Source organism: Lissotriton vulgaris, chromosome 1_1 (assembly GCF_964263255.1).
Source record: "Lissotriton vulgaris chromosome 1_1, aLisVul1.2, whole genome shotgun sequence".
NCBI lineage: Eukaryota > Metazoa > Chordata > Amphibia > Caudata > Salamandridae > Lissotriton > Lissotriton vulgaris.
The window spans coordinates 1,671,603,230-1,671,618,324 of record NC_141685.1 but is presented as its reverse complement, the minus strand read 5'-3'; the positions used below and the strand labels follow the sequence as shown (position 1 = coordinate 1,671,618,324).

General features: G+C 43.0%; 1 protein-coding gene across 1 annotated transcript in view; it reads left to right on the top strand.

Moving 5' to 3' along the window:
- Window positions 1-15,095, top strand: part of LOC147751043 (uncharacterized) — a 157,098-nt gene that overhangs the window by 77,035 nt on the left and 64,968 nt on the right. The window contains exons 13-14 of the mRNA XM_086932165.1: window positions 13,393-13,428; window positions 14,380-14,406. Of these exons, the coding sequence (XP_086788291.1) occupies window positions 13,393-13,428; window positions 14,380-14,406 (63 nt within the window). The remainder of the gene's footprint in view (window positions 1-13,392; window positions 13,429-14,379; window positions 14,407-15,095) is intronic.

Below are 15,095 nucleotides of genomic sequence, written 5' to 3'. Positions count from 1 at the left end.
AAAAACAATATTTCATCTGGTGCGTACAATTCTAATCTCTCTATTTTCACTGTGCCGTCAATTATTTCATCTAAGTCTGATTTTAGACTCATTACGTCGAGCCGTTTTGCTTTTATTTCAGCTCTCAGTATGTCAGTCCTAGGTGGTTCGCTCATACCCCTCTCACCTCCACTATGCGCCCTACGCCTGAACACAGGTGAGTTATGAGGAGTTTTCTTTCCATCCCTTTGTTCCCACCTCTCTAGATCCCAAGCCTTTCCATCTTCCCGTGGGGTGTGGTGGAACATCACTTCATCCCCCATCCCTACATTCCGTCTTTTTGGCTCGGTTTCTCCAGATACGAGATAGGATCCACCGTTCTGTTCAAAATCACTGTAACTCGCTTGCTGTCTGGTGTCGCTCAATAAACGATAAGGTCCTTCATGGTTCCCCATGCTCCCACGATCTCGATCCTGATCACCAGAAGTATGGCGAGACGTTTCGCGACTCCCTACGTTGTCATGATTTTGTCTACTATCGCCGGATGCATGTCGAGACGCTTCACGACTCTCCATGTTTCCGTGATTCCAATGTTGCACTGTTTCACCCGGGGTATGGTGAGTGCATCTGAAAGTATTACGGTACTCCTGCGTCCTTTGTTCTCCTTCACTAAAGGTGACGCGAGGCACTTCGCCACACCCTGTACTCCTGTCGTCGCACATTTGCCTTTTGCCGCTGATAGTAGGACAATTATTTCCTCTGCTTTCTTGACTCCCTCTCTCCCACTCCGGGCTGCTTTCGCCAGCTCCACAATGAGAGAGAATCCGGTTATCTTGGTCTCTCCACTCAGCTCCTGTTTCTACACTTTTATTCCTAATCTCCTCGGCAGTATCCCAATCCTTCAGGTATTCCCTTAATTCCTTAAAGGACTTCGGTTTTGGTCCCCTTAAGTCCATTGGCCCTCTTTGACGCCCTTGTTCTACCCAGGGACCTGTTGCGGCATCTAATGGAGTACTCCGACTCATCGGTGCTAATATCTGTCTCTGAGGATTCATCATGGTATCTCTATTCTCCATCTCTGGCCTTTCCCTGTCCCATCGTGCCTGTTCCTCCTGCTGGACCCCTTCTGGGTTGTAGATTGACACAATAGGGCCTATGGTAACCGGTACTTGTAGAGCATCTGGCATTTGGTAAGACCTTGCATGTTGCGTTTCTGGCATTTTCTGGACCACGAATCTTCCCACTACTCTTTGTTCGGAACTAGATTGAGGTACCTCCTCCTCTTTCTTGGCATCCCACTCTGATACTGGGATCGATTTATATTCCCCCCATCTAGCTCCGTCCTCTTGTGGTAATATAGGACTTGCGGCCCCTCCGCTGTACGGAGGTGGTCTATCTGTCAATAGCCTCTCTATCAAATCCTCTTCTGTCTCGCTTTCCTCTTCTTCCTCTAGAGGTTTCCTTTCTCCCGTAACTTCTAGCATCGGGTACAGTTTATTCGCTTCTATCTTTTGCACTCTCCACTTCTTAGCTTCCTCATCCCATTTGGCATCCTGTACTGCCTTTACTGATCGTCTCACTCTTTCTTGGCGCCTCTTTACGCTCTTTTCGTGTGCTGTTCTAAACCATACACTAAGTGCTTCGAACTGTGTTGGCCTCGGTAGAGGTCTTGTTGCAAGCATTCCCGCTTTTAGTTCGTTCAACACATCTAGCTTAAACGTTCCGAATCTCGGAAACGCCAGTTCCTTATTCCCTTCAGTTAGCTTATTCCACTCGGAAATCCATAATATCGAGTGCAAGCCTACATTCACTGCCATATAATAAGCTGGTGTTCCTTCTGGTGGAGCTTCTTCTCCGGCATATAAATTTCTTCTATTCCTCCTAAAGAGTGCTCTTAAACTCTTAAAACACTTCATTTTCGATAATTTTACAATTTTCCTCGTACTCTTCCTTGTTTACGTCCTGATGACAACCAACCAATCCCTACGCGGCTCTTGCTAAATCGGCCTATCTCAGTGCGACTCTTCGCTGACGTCTGACAACCTAACCAATCTCAACGCGGTTCTATGCTGACGTCACTCGTTCCCTCTATGCAGCAGTTCTCCTCCATTCTCAACCCGTCTCACGATTTCCCATGCGTTTTCATTCATACACTGAAAAATGACTACTTCCGTCCAAGCGATCACTTTTCTCTGACTGTACGGCCACAGTCTAACTGTAATTGTCACCTCAACTGACGAAACGTCTTCCCTCTTACGGTCAGACGATCGCCTCAACTGATAGGTTACTTACACGCAGTAAACGTACGACCAGCGTCCGTTACTCATTCACTCACTCATACGCTCCCCCTATCATCGGTCTGTCGGGAAATCAATGGTACCTCATGACCCCCTTTCAATGGTAGACAAATTACTCTGGGTGTTCGATACACCCGAACCACTTAAGTCCTTTCCTGGAGCTTAAGATTTCATCCGGTTGCGCGCGCTCACAACCTTCCCTCAATCACACTACAGGCATTCAACTCCGCTTGACATTACAACACAGGAACAACATAAAACACCGCAATCTTACAACGCATGACCCTTATACTCACTCTCGACCGACTCTGCTGCTTTTCTCTCGTCGCACCGTCAGCACCGTCTTCGGCTGCAATTCTTCTTCTGGTCGTCGATGACTAGGGACCTTGGGGTAAACTAAACCTGGCCTAGGTCGTCTTCCTCAAGAAGATAACCATCCTCTGCTACCAACTGCGGGGAATGAGATTTTGATATCAATTTATGATCAATTTAATAACTTATCTCATTCATCTATTTTGGACCGCTAGTATCTGTCATTGAGTAAAAGGCAACCCCCGCATAGGTTAGACAAACCCCATTAACTGACGCCACTCTGAAGAACCACTTACAACTGATAAAGTTTGAAAGTTTTATATAAAAGTCAAAGTTAAATGCAAATACAATCCTCTCGGGATCAAAGTGTACAAAAGAATACAAAATCAATTCCGATATCAGCAATTTAAAGCTTCGATGTGAAGTGGTTCCTTGGCGTCATCTACAGAAAGAGAAAAGTATCACGTTATCTCTGTCCCTACTCTATGCTATGTGACATCCCTACTTCGCAAGTTCCTAACCTAAAAAGGTGTCAGCAGTTTGACTCCCAAAGAAGTTCAAACTCTCTTAGCCTCTAAAGGTAACTCAAGTTTAAGAAGCAGTACCCTCTCTGCCTACCCATCCGCTCTTCTTAAGGGTCCTCGGCCTACTGCTCTCTTGCGCTCTGATCTCTCTCAGCGCATCTGCTCAAGTCATCTACCCTTCGCCCTTCTCTCTCTGAGCTGTTCTGAGCCAATCGCCTTGGCTAATCGCTATCTTCTCCCCGGGGTGCTGTCCCTAAAATACACAATCACAGTGTGGGTGGAACGCCCCTTGACGCCCACCACGGACTTGCCCCGATGATGTCAGCTTCTAGCTTCTTCCATTACTTCATCTCTTTCGCCGTCCATTAAGTTGACCTTTCTTCTTTAGATGTCATCTTCATCTTCTTATTGGTGACTTCATTCAAATTTATAATTGACATTTCAGAGCACAAGTCAACATCGTCAACAGAACTTTAAACTACGACTGTGATGTTGACCCTTCTAGGTCCTGTGAATGGACTTCTCAAAACAAGTTTCAAATTCTTAGCGCTTCTCATCACGTTCAGGCCATAAACCTTGTCCAGCGTTGTCACCTTAAATCTAACAAGTGCTAGACTTCTTGGCTCTCACGTCCACATCAAGCTATTTACGACTCCTGTAAGTCCGCTAAATTATATACATTGGACTGTGCTCCTGCTAACCCTTGGTCAGTCCGGTTAGAATCACAAATGACCTAAACCTTTCTAACATTCCTACAAAAAGTCTTCTACACAGTACAACCTTTAACACATATTTATATATATGTTCGTATTTAGCAAAAGTCTTGATTATACTCGAATACAATTTACATAGAATATAACTACGTAGAGTATAACTTTATATTCTCATTCGCTATCTCGTTTTATATATGTTCTACACATTTCCTTACGTTTCATTTATCGCTGCTTCTCCATTTAAAGATTCACACGTACATGAATTCTACTTTGCACGTTCTACATTTCGTAAACATTTCTACACCTTTCTACATCAGCCCACTACGTATACGGGCCTTCTAAATCTAACACATATTCTAAAGTGAATACAGTTACATTTCCTATATTACTTTGGATTATATCGGTTATCTATATGCTATAAGTGTCACTTCACATTACGATATACGTTTCATTCCTACGTTATTCAATGTGCTTGTAAATATGCCCTATACATACTTTTCATTCAAATTTGCGCTCTCTCAAATGTATTCCCATGCTGATTAATGCATTAAGTTATCTTATTTAGGTCTTTTCTTTGTATTTGTACATGCTGCACCCGCGGGTTCAATATTTTACACTGTGTGGGTATATTGTTTCTTTATAGCATGATTCACGCTGTAACTTTATTTATTTTTCTGTTCGTTACATTTCCCACACTTCCTTGAAGCCCCGCTCCTCATATCACGTGATGCGCGTCTGACGCGATTGCAGTTCTGCCGATTGGTTAAATCACGTTCACTTCCGAACGCTTGTACTCTGAATGTTTGAATCGAGACGCGGCTCGTTCTGTCCCATTGTAAGTCGTTCTGCTTTTCTTTCTATCATTTCACCCTGAGTTCCATGTTTGTTCTATAGGCACGTAACTATGGTTCGTATCTATCGCTTTCACTTTTGGGAGAAATCGCTATTTTATTTTCGGTATACTGGTACTCGGCACCTCCAGCCTTTGGCGGTCCCGACATTTCAGTTCACTGCTGCACACGTTTCCTTGTATCTGTATTTTTGTTTCATCAAGTTGATACCGCACTTATGCACAGAAGTTTACAGTTCGTTTCGTTTGCTTTGCATCACCACTTGAGCATGTACACCTTTGCGTCACATGTAATCATGTATACTATTGTTTAGCTTGAGGGAGTATCTAAACTGGTCCTGTATGACTTTTTTACAGACCCCTGACGAAGGGTCTTTGTCATAGACCCAAAATGCATTGGGTATTCTGAAGGACTGGAATTAAGGATGAAAGCATCATAAGATTGTCATTATGAAAGCTACCATCGTTTGAATAAAACCTGGATGTAATAACTGGAATTGAATTGATCAGAATTTGTGAACAAATGAGTTTGAACTGCTAAGAAACCATTTCTATGTGTGCACACATCTCTGTGAGAAGGTGACCCTCCTCACTCCAGGTTGACTGTTCATAAGGCACGGCTAGACTACGTGCGTCAGATGTGGCGCCAACTGGATTGCGTTTAACTATTTAAGAGTACTTCACCGTAGAACCTCGAGTGAACAGGGATAACACAGCCTTTCAAATCCCTGAAGGTTCTCATTGTAGAACATACAGATTCATCTTTTATTTCCATAAACAGTCATCTGAGGCACAAGTTTGGCTCCTGAAGAACGGCCACAAATTGAGGACAACAGAAGAAGACATGCTTGATCATCTGCTATGGTTAGACATTGCTAACTTGAACTAAAAAGCTCCTTTTTGATCATTTATAGAAGAATCTCTGAGCACTCAGCAAGCAAGAGAACTCTGGAACCTGCTCGCCACCCAATAGGTATACAAATGTGTCCTGAACAAGAACATTCAAAAGTTATTAAGGCCAGAGGAAGCCATGCCAATGTTATTCCTATTAGCATGGCGATCCCATACCTGGCTGATAATAAAAGCTTTTATTGAACCCAAACAAATAAAACAGCCCTATCTAGCAATCTGCTATTCCAGATCTGTAAAAAGCAAGTTAATGGCATATCGGTTTGGAGGTCTATCTACATTCTAGAAGTACTGCTAATGATCCATGTAGAGCATCTGCATTTGCCAGGAGCTCCTAAAAAGGAGGAAGATATTACTGCAAAAGGCTTTTATCCATCTGGCTATTCGAACACGAAGATAAGCCCTTTACCCAAACAAGCATTTGCAATGCAATAGGTCTTGCATTAATTAAGTTTGAGCTATTGGCATTGCTAAATATTGCAACACCAATTGCAACAAAAGTCTATAAATTGTAGGCCAAAAAAATGTACATTTATTTTTGTAGCAATGGTGGCATGCTGCGCTTTAGATGAATATGTTTAAAAGTATAGTGCGCCATACTGCGATTGCTACAATAGTTAATTGTGGATGCGTTAACAATTGATGTCTGCACTGATGGCTGGTGGTGTGTGTGCCTGGTGGAAGCGTGCACTGACGGCGGGTGGTGTGTGTGCCTGGTGAAAGCATGCACTGACGGCTGGTGGTGTGTGCCTGGTGAAAGCGTGCACTGACGGCTGGTGGTGTAGGTGTGTGTGCCTGGTGAAAGCGTGCACTTACAGCTGGTGGTTTGTGTGTGCCTGGTGAAAGCGTGCACTGACGGCTGATGGTGTGTGTGTGTGCCTGGTGAAAGCGTGCACTGACTGTGTGGTTGTGTGTGTGGTTGTGTCTGTGGTTGTGTCTGTGATCGTGTGTGTGTGGTTGTGTGTGCGGTTGTATGTGTTGTTGTATGTGTGGTTGTGGTGTGTGTGGTGAAAGCGTGCACTGACGGATGGTGGTGTGTGCCTGGTGAAAGCATGCACTGACGGCTGGTGGTGTGTGTTTGCGCCTCTTGAAAGAGTACACTGACGGCTGGTGGTTTGTGTGTGCCTGGTGAAAGCGTGCACTGATGGCTGGTGGTGTGTGTGTGCCTGGTGAAGCTTGCACGGACATCTGGTGGTGTGTGCCTGGTGGAAGTGGGCACTGACAGCTGGTGTTTTTTTTGCCCAGTGAAAGTGTGCACTGACGGCTGGTGGTGATTGTGCCTGGTGAAAGTGTGCACTGATGACTGGTGGTGTGTGTGTGCCTGGTGAAGCTTGCACGGACATCTGGTGGTGTGTGCCTATTGGAAGCGGGCACTGACAGCTGGTTTTTTTTTTGCCCAGTGAAAGTGTGCACTGACGGCTGGTGGTGATTGTGCCTGGTGAAAGTGTGCACTGATGACTGGTGGTGTCTGTGCCTGGTGAAAGTGTGCACTGACTGTGTGGTTGTGTGTGTGGTTGTGTGTGTCATTGTGTGTGTGTGGATGTGTGTGTGGTTGTATGTGTGGTTGTATGTGTGGTTGTGGTTGTGTGTGTGTGGTTGTGTGTGTGTGTGGTTGTGTGTGTGGTTGTATGTGTGGTTGTGTGTGTGTGTGGTTGTGTGTGTTTGTGTGTCTGTGTGGTTGTGATTGTGTGTGTGGTTGTGATTGTGTGTGTGGTTGTGGTTGTGTGTGTTATGTTTGTACTTGTGTGTGGTTGTGTGTGGTTGTGTGTGTGCTTGTGTGTGTGTGCTTGTGATTGTGTTTGTGTGGTTGTGTGTGGTTGTGGTTGTGTGTGGTTGTGTGTGTGTGGTTGTGTGTGTGGTTGTATGTGTGGTTGTGTGTGTTTATGTGTGTGGTTGTGTGTGTGGTTCTGTGTGTGGTTATGGTTATGTGTGGTTGTGTGGTTGTGTTTGTGGTTGTGTGTGTGTGTGGTTGTGTGTGTGTGTGGTTTGTGTGTGTGGTTGTGTGTGGTTGTGTGTGTTGTGTTTGTGGGTGTGGTTGTGTGATTGTGTATGGTTGTGTGTGTTTGTGGTTGTGTATGGTTGTGTGTGTGCTTGTGGTTGTGTGTGTGGTTGTGTGTGTGTGTGGTTGTGTGTGTGTGGTCATGGTTGTGTGTGTGTGGTTGTGTATGTGTGGTTGTGTGTGTGGTTGTGTGTGTGGTTGTGTGTGTTGTTGTGTGTGGTTGTGTGTGTGATTGTGTGTGTGATTGTGGGTGTGGGTGGTTTTGTGTGTGGCTGTGGTTGTGTGGTTGTGTTTGTGGTTGTGTGTGTGGTTGTGTGTGTGGTTGTGTGTGGTTAAATGGGTGGTTGTGTGTGTGGTTGTGTGGTTATGTGTGTGGTTGGGTGTGGTTGAGTGTGTGTGGTTGTGTGTGTGTGTGGTTGTGTGTGTAGTTGTGTGTGTGGTTGTGTGTGTGGTTGTGTGTAGTTGTGTGTGTGGTTGTGGTTGTTTGTGTTGCGGTTGTGTGTGGCTGTGTGTGTGTGTGTGTGTGTGTGGTTGTGTGTGTGTGGGTGGGTGTGGTTGTGTGGGTGTGGGTGTATGTGCTTGTGTGGCTGTGTGTGTTTATGTGTGTGTGATTGTGTGTGGTTGTGTGTGGTTGGGTGTTTGTGTGGTTGTGTGTGGTTTTGTGTGTGTGTGGTTGTGTGTGTGTGTGTGTGGTTGTGTGTGTGGTTGTGTGTGTGGGTGTATGTGTGGTTGTGTGTGTGTGGTTGTGTGTGGTTGTGTGTGTGGTTGTATGTGTGGTTGTGTGTGTGGTTGTGGTTGTGTGTGTGGTTGTGTGTAGTTGTTTGTGTGCATGGTTGTGTGCATGGTTGTGTGTGGTTGTGTGTGTGGTGTTTGTGGTTGTGTGTATGTGTGGTTGTGTGTGTGTGGTTGCGTGTGTGTGTGGTTGTGTGTGTGGTTGGGTGTGGGTGTGTGTGTTTATGTGTTTGTGGTTGTGTGTGCTTGTGTGTGTTCTTGTGTGTGTGCTTGTGGTTGTGTGTGGTTGTGTGTGTGTGTCTGGTTGTGTGTGTGGTTGTGTGTGTGTGTGGTTGTGTCTTATGGTTGTGTGTGGGGTTGTGTGTGTGGTGTGTGTGTGGTTTTGTGTGTGGTTGTGTGTGCCTGTGTGGTTGTGTGTTTGTGTGTGTGGTTTTGTGTGGTTGTATGTGTGGTTGTCTGTGTGTGGTTGTATGTGTGGTTGTGTGTGTGGTTGTGTGTGTGGTTGTGTGTCGTTGTGTGTGTGTGGTTGTGTGGTTGTGAGTGTGGTTGTTTGTGTGGTTGTGTGTGGTTGTGATTGTGAGTGTGGGTGTGTGTGTATAGTTGTGTGTGTGGTTGTGTGTGTTGTGTGGGTGTGCTTGTGTGTGTGATTATGTGTGTGCTTGTCGTTATGTGTGGGTGGTTGGGTGTGGTTGTGTGTGGCTGTGTGTTTGGTTGTGGTAGTGTGTGGTTGTGTGTGTATGGTTGTGTGTGTGTGTGGTTGTGTGTGTGATTGTGTGTGTTTATGTGTGTGTGGTTGTGTGTATGTGTGTAGTTGTGTGTCTGGTTGTGGTTGTGTGTGTGGTTGTGTGTGGAGCACTCCTAGAAATTCACTTATATGAACTATTTGAAGAACATTCCTGCATGAGCCTCGGTTCCAGGTGGTACTTCCTGGGAAAATGATCCTTTACAATGATTCCCTAAGGGAGAATATTCTGGCTGTAAAAGAAAAGGAATGTTATCCATATGTTGGTCTTGAGATAGCACCCGAAAGGATAAAGTTCAAGCTTTTTTCGGAAGCCAGGATCCTTGAAACCAAAGATGTAAAAGCAATGTTCGAGTCTTTGCACAGCTAAATCACATAAACAGAATGGTAAACAAAAACAAAAAAAACTTTAATCTGTTGTCAGAGTAATACTCAACGGGTAGTCCGTAGGTATAGAGGAAAACATTATGCTCATGCCTCCTTTGTCAGAAACCAGGACAAGAACATGTTCTGCTATGCGGCCAGGGTGGCTGTGCCGATTCCCATTTGAAAATGATGCCTTTGGCAGTCAAGGAATGAACAAGGCTTACTCTCTAAATAGAGATTTTTCAGTTTCTCTAATTTGATATTGTTTGTGAATTTTGCCCCGATGCTTGTGAATTAAAGGCACACAAAGCGCAATAGTCACTATCCTAGGAGGTCAAACGTAAGTCCAGGATGGCCAGATCCACACCAGATTTTCTGAATTTTCACATACAATAAATGTAAATGCAATGAATCTAAAGGTAACTCTGTTACCATTTTATTTTAAAACTGGGATGGATACAGTCCTCTTAGACCAATGCTGGACACCACAGATGTATTCACTCCATCCTATCATGACCCCTTTCCAGAAACCTGGGAAGTGTTCACCTGGAGGTGGCTTGGTAGAGAATTCACTGACATTAGTGGCTCTCCCACATATGGATTTAAAGCGCCTGCTAAAAGTTGGCGCTGTAACTGAGCAATAACTACTTTAATCAGTGTCAGACTTCTGGAATATGGATATATGGAGCGAGAATGAGATCTCGGGGCTTCCTAATTCACATTACAGCTTGACCGGGTGAGAACAAGGCTTCCATCCAGTGTTAATCAAGCAGCTGACAGCATGTTAGAGGCATAAAACTCGAGAAATGTTCTCCATATTTCCTGTCTTAACATCGTGCATCTGTTCCACAGTGCGTACAGATGTCCTCATCAGACACAGGCAGCAGCCTGAAAGTCTTCTTCGTAGGTGACTGCAGGGGCTGGCATCCCAAGCAGCCATCTTCAAGAGGGCACAGCTTGAAACACAGCCCCCTCTTTAAAGAACACCCTTGGAGCTGGACCAGGGATGCGGGGGTGCTGCAGCACCCCAAGATAACCACGGAGGAAATCACTTTGAAAAGGAACAATAGAGGACTTTGCACTTTGTCTTGCAACATATAGTGTTTTTCAAAGACAGGGTGTCAAATGTCAGAGGCTTCTTTTCATCCGCTGCTGATAATTCCTTTAACAGTGTTTGTTTTCCTTTCTCGGACTCAAAAAGTAGAGCATGTTGTATCTTGCACTCCTACTGGTGTACAGGAGGGCGAAAGCTGAAGGCTATATGCAGTGTTGCATAGTTTTTTTAGCATCGATATATGTAGTGTTGCACTGTTTTTTAGCATTTATATAAATAAAACATTCATTTGGAAACCAAGCGGATCTTTTCAACTATCTAAACAAGCCAAGCCACGGATGTGAAAGTTAAAGTGATCGGACGGAGGCAGAGGGGAAAGCAACTTTATGACCCATGACGGAGGAGACAGATGGTGGCTGCGCAAGTGCACGCACGTGCACTCAAGCTTCAGGCCGGAAAAACTCTGGTAGGTAGCACTTTCTTTTGCCCTTCACTAAAAGTCGAGCAAGCAGCACATGCGCTGCTCTAGGCTCGACCTAAAGAGTTGCCTTGAACAATCAATATGTAAAATTCCTAGCCCTCAAAGAGAAAAATTGAGTAACTCCTCACTGACTTAAATTTAGATAGTGACCACATTTGACAATGACAGGACATCACTTGAGTTGTTTGAATCATTTAATAGTTTAAAATTCTTGGTTTAAATATTGTATTATTAAACTTGCAATGGTTTAAATCACTCAGGGCACAACTTCCGTCAAATGAATAATTCGATAGTTTGAAAATCCGGGTTTTAATGTATTTGTATGTTTATACATGCAATGGTTTTAATTAATTATGCATTAATGCAATGTATTTGAATTTGAAAGTCATATTCCAGTATACATTTTGACAACAGATGTCAAGGAGTCAGTGCGCTAGTGCGACAAGCAGGAAGGTTAGCAGACTGGTGTAATCTAGTCATCATGTCTGACACTTTCTGCGGGAAGTTTAGTGGGACATGAATATACTGCAGTATAAACATAGATGTGATACATATAGAAAACACCTGGGTGCAAGTCATTTGCAAAGAATGTGGATGGGTTCTTAAATGTATATGGGTCTGCGATTGAAATAGTGCATTACAGAGCCCTTTTGTCCTAATTGTTCATGAGCCCTAACATTCAGGTAACCAACCACCGGTGGAACCCAAAATGTGATGTACAAAAATCAAACCTATTCATGTATTATCGTTGCCTTTATAGGTAGCGAAGAGCCGAACTAAAACCAGATAATGGATTGACTCTCAAGATTTTTTATTTTGCCTGGTAGGTAGGAGAGGTAACTTGTTAAGAGCTGTCTAAAATCATCAAGTAAAATGAAATACGTATTTTTTTTTACCACCATATATCCATTGATTTGATCAGATTCGATTATCAACCAATACTTGCCAAACAGGATTGTGTGTAATCCAGTAGCATATATGACATTGGTACTACAAATTCACAATTACTACAAAATTCCGCCTCCTTACTGAAGTTTATTTTTGCATCTTTTGTTAAGGTTTTTTTCTGTTGCAAAGCTTTTTTCACAAACACCACCAAACGAATCAATTCCACTAACTATAGCAACCGCCACTTTATGATGTTTAAAAAATTTAAAACATCATCTTTATTGATATATGCAGTTATACAGTTGGTATGGGAAAATAATGACTTCATTATCTTCTGCATTGCCTACTATTATTGGCATTATTTAGTGTGGTCCTGCTGTGTTTTGTTGCAGTGAAATGTTTGCATTATTTTTTAGAAATGAACAGATTGGCTGTGGTATAGTTTTCGAGATTGAGATTGTTCAGAAGGTCCTTGCAAGAATATCGACGTTGATAACATGGAGCTAAAATAATGACTGACATAATTTGGAAAGTTTTTGAAATTGTTATTTTGTTGAATTTTTCTAAGTAGAATGTAAAGAGTTAGGTAAAATCAGAAGGATGTGTTTTACCTAAACTAACGAAGATGGCTGCAAGGCGTATGCATCATAGGACCTTAGCATTCAATGTTTGGTTAGCCCAGTAAAAGTGTGAACCTGTTTCTTGAGGATCAAGGCATCACTTAGATTAGTGCCATCCTGAAATAGTACAACTCAGGCGCCTACTGTGCATTGGGAATTTTTAAGATGACTGCAGTTATTGGTTTCTGGGTAATGCATCAAGCTAACGTTTGGACATCCAACACGGTGAGAGGTAAGTAAAGGGGTTTGTGTCATCCAGATTCATTTGTAAACAATGCAAAGCTCATTCTACTATAGCCTTATAGCCCGCCGTAGAGGGCTATACCGGCTATTAAAGGCCCTCTCCAGCGTTCGGCTCGGGCCTTTAACAAGGGAGAGGGACTTTAATAGCCGGTATAGCCCAGCTACAAAGGGCTATAAGACTATTAGAACATTCTGCTACTAGAGGGCAGAATGTTCTAACAAAAGAGAACAAAGCCTTTTGGGAGCGTGAGGGGATTGGAATCCCCTCAGGCTCCCTGAAGCCTTTGTTCACAGCCAGAGCTGTGAACAAAGAAACATTGGAAAGTTGGAGCTCCAGACTTATACCAGCCATTATAAACCCGGAGCACCCCATTGTTTTCAATGGAGCTCCCAACATTCCAATGTTCTAATGGAGATTAGACACTCCTCCCAGTTTCTGATAGTGGACTGAGATCAGATGTTTATGCCCTCTGAAGGAGCTGTAACAGGAAGCGCACCTCACTGAGTAGAATTGAGAGCACAAATAATCTGCTTTTGATAGTGACTTTTTTTTATTCTTTTGCATGTAGAAACTGTACAGCTGTGAAAGTGCAAATGTGTTGCTCTCTTGGGCGACACAAAACCTTCCCTTTGCCTTGTTGATGGAGGCTCCAGGCTGATGCTCTGTTCTTTTTCTTCTACAGGGTACCACTGGCGAGAAGGGCGACAAAGGCAATATTGTAAGTTGTGGAACAGGGAATGTACTCATTTTAATATCAACAAACTCTGATAGCGTTTTATGACAAATATATGGTGCCAAATAATATGGGGAATCTTCTTGCGTTTCTTCCTTGGGCCGTTCCATCCTGAGCATAGTTGCTATACTCATATTTCTTCTATTCTTGGCCTCCACATTTTTGACAAGTTACATGCATTGTTTTGTTTTTCTTTTTTGTTTGATTGTCCAAAAGCATTCACCAAATCGTTGATGCTCCATACTAATTTGATCTGCATGTTTGGATAGTGTAATATATTGACGAGGAGTAGGATCCCATTTTTCGATTTTTTTAAGATTTCACCAAGGATTTAAATTGATATCTAACTTCCTCAAACACAGCACATTCATAGCTCCTTACCAGTTTTACTCCTTCTGGTTTCACATACATACTGCTTTGCCAATCTAGTGATCTTACAAGTGAAAGTTCAGCATGTTACTGAAATCAGGGGAAAGTAAAGATTTCAATTTGAACACAAATGATGCCTCTCCTAACCTGGGGAACAGAAACATCTCACGATTTAAGTCAGGTGAGCCTGATAATGTTCTTTCACACATTTCTTGTCAAAACTGAACTCTTTTTCATCAGGCACCTCAAGGTAAAGTGGAGAGATTGGGGGCATGATGACTGGATACGCCAACCAAGAGAACAGAGGAAATCTTGGGGGACAAATTCTAGGGCAATTAGTGATGGACAAGAGAACGTCATAGAAAGCGAAATTTGGAACTAAATGAGCTGAACAGATTCTTTTGCCACTGGTCATATCTATGCATTTGCCAATGAAAAAACCTTAAGCACCCATGCACAGAGGCTTCACATAGCCTATTACTTTTGGAGTAAAGAGAAGTCCTGCAATGGTGCTGCTGGTAAGTCAAAGTTTAGTTGACACTGAGTTTCTCTTTTATATTTTTTTAGGGATTACCTGGACCCCCTGGCGCATTCGTGAGTAAAATTAATTTCACGTTCTCACTCATGCATAGGCATATATGGTTTGCATTTTATGTTATAAGCAATAGTAAACTCTTGGTATAGTGGCATATATTTTTCTTACGGTAGTACAAAAATCAATGTAAAAATATGTGTGAAAGAGCTGATGTTGAGCTATATGAGTGTAGTATGTGTGACATGTAACCAAATACACAGGGGCCTATTCATAAACTGCATGTTGTAGTACATTTAGTAGTATACTATAATAGTACTACTCACATATTACAAAACGCTATTCACAAAACATGGGTGTGGAGGTCTACACCTCTACCTCTACTATCTTTTCAGAGCAAAGATCTGCGATAAAAACATGCACATGTATTCTTACACGTTTAGTAGTAAATGTATGTGGGAGGGATGGGGGAATGACAGGATAATGGGGAATGCTAACTGCTAAGCGGGAGGGGTATGGGGATGGGTAAGGGGGCTAAGGGAGAGATGAGAGGGGTTTTGTGTTGGACTAACACCCACCTCAAAAAGAGTGAGGCCATTGCTATTCACAAACTGCACTTCTATAGGTACTACAGCCAAAAATGGGACTTAAAATAGAAACCATTGGAAAGAATGTTAAGATAAATTAATTTATTTTGACATTTTGAAAATATGTTGAAAAGTATTTTAATATATTAATTCAGTGTTTTAAA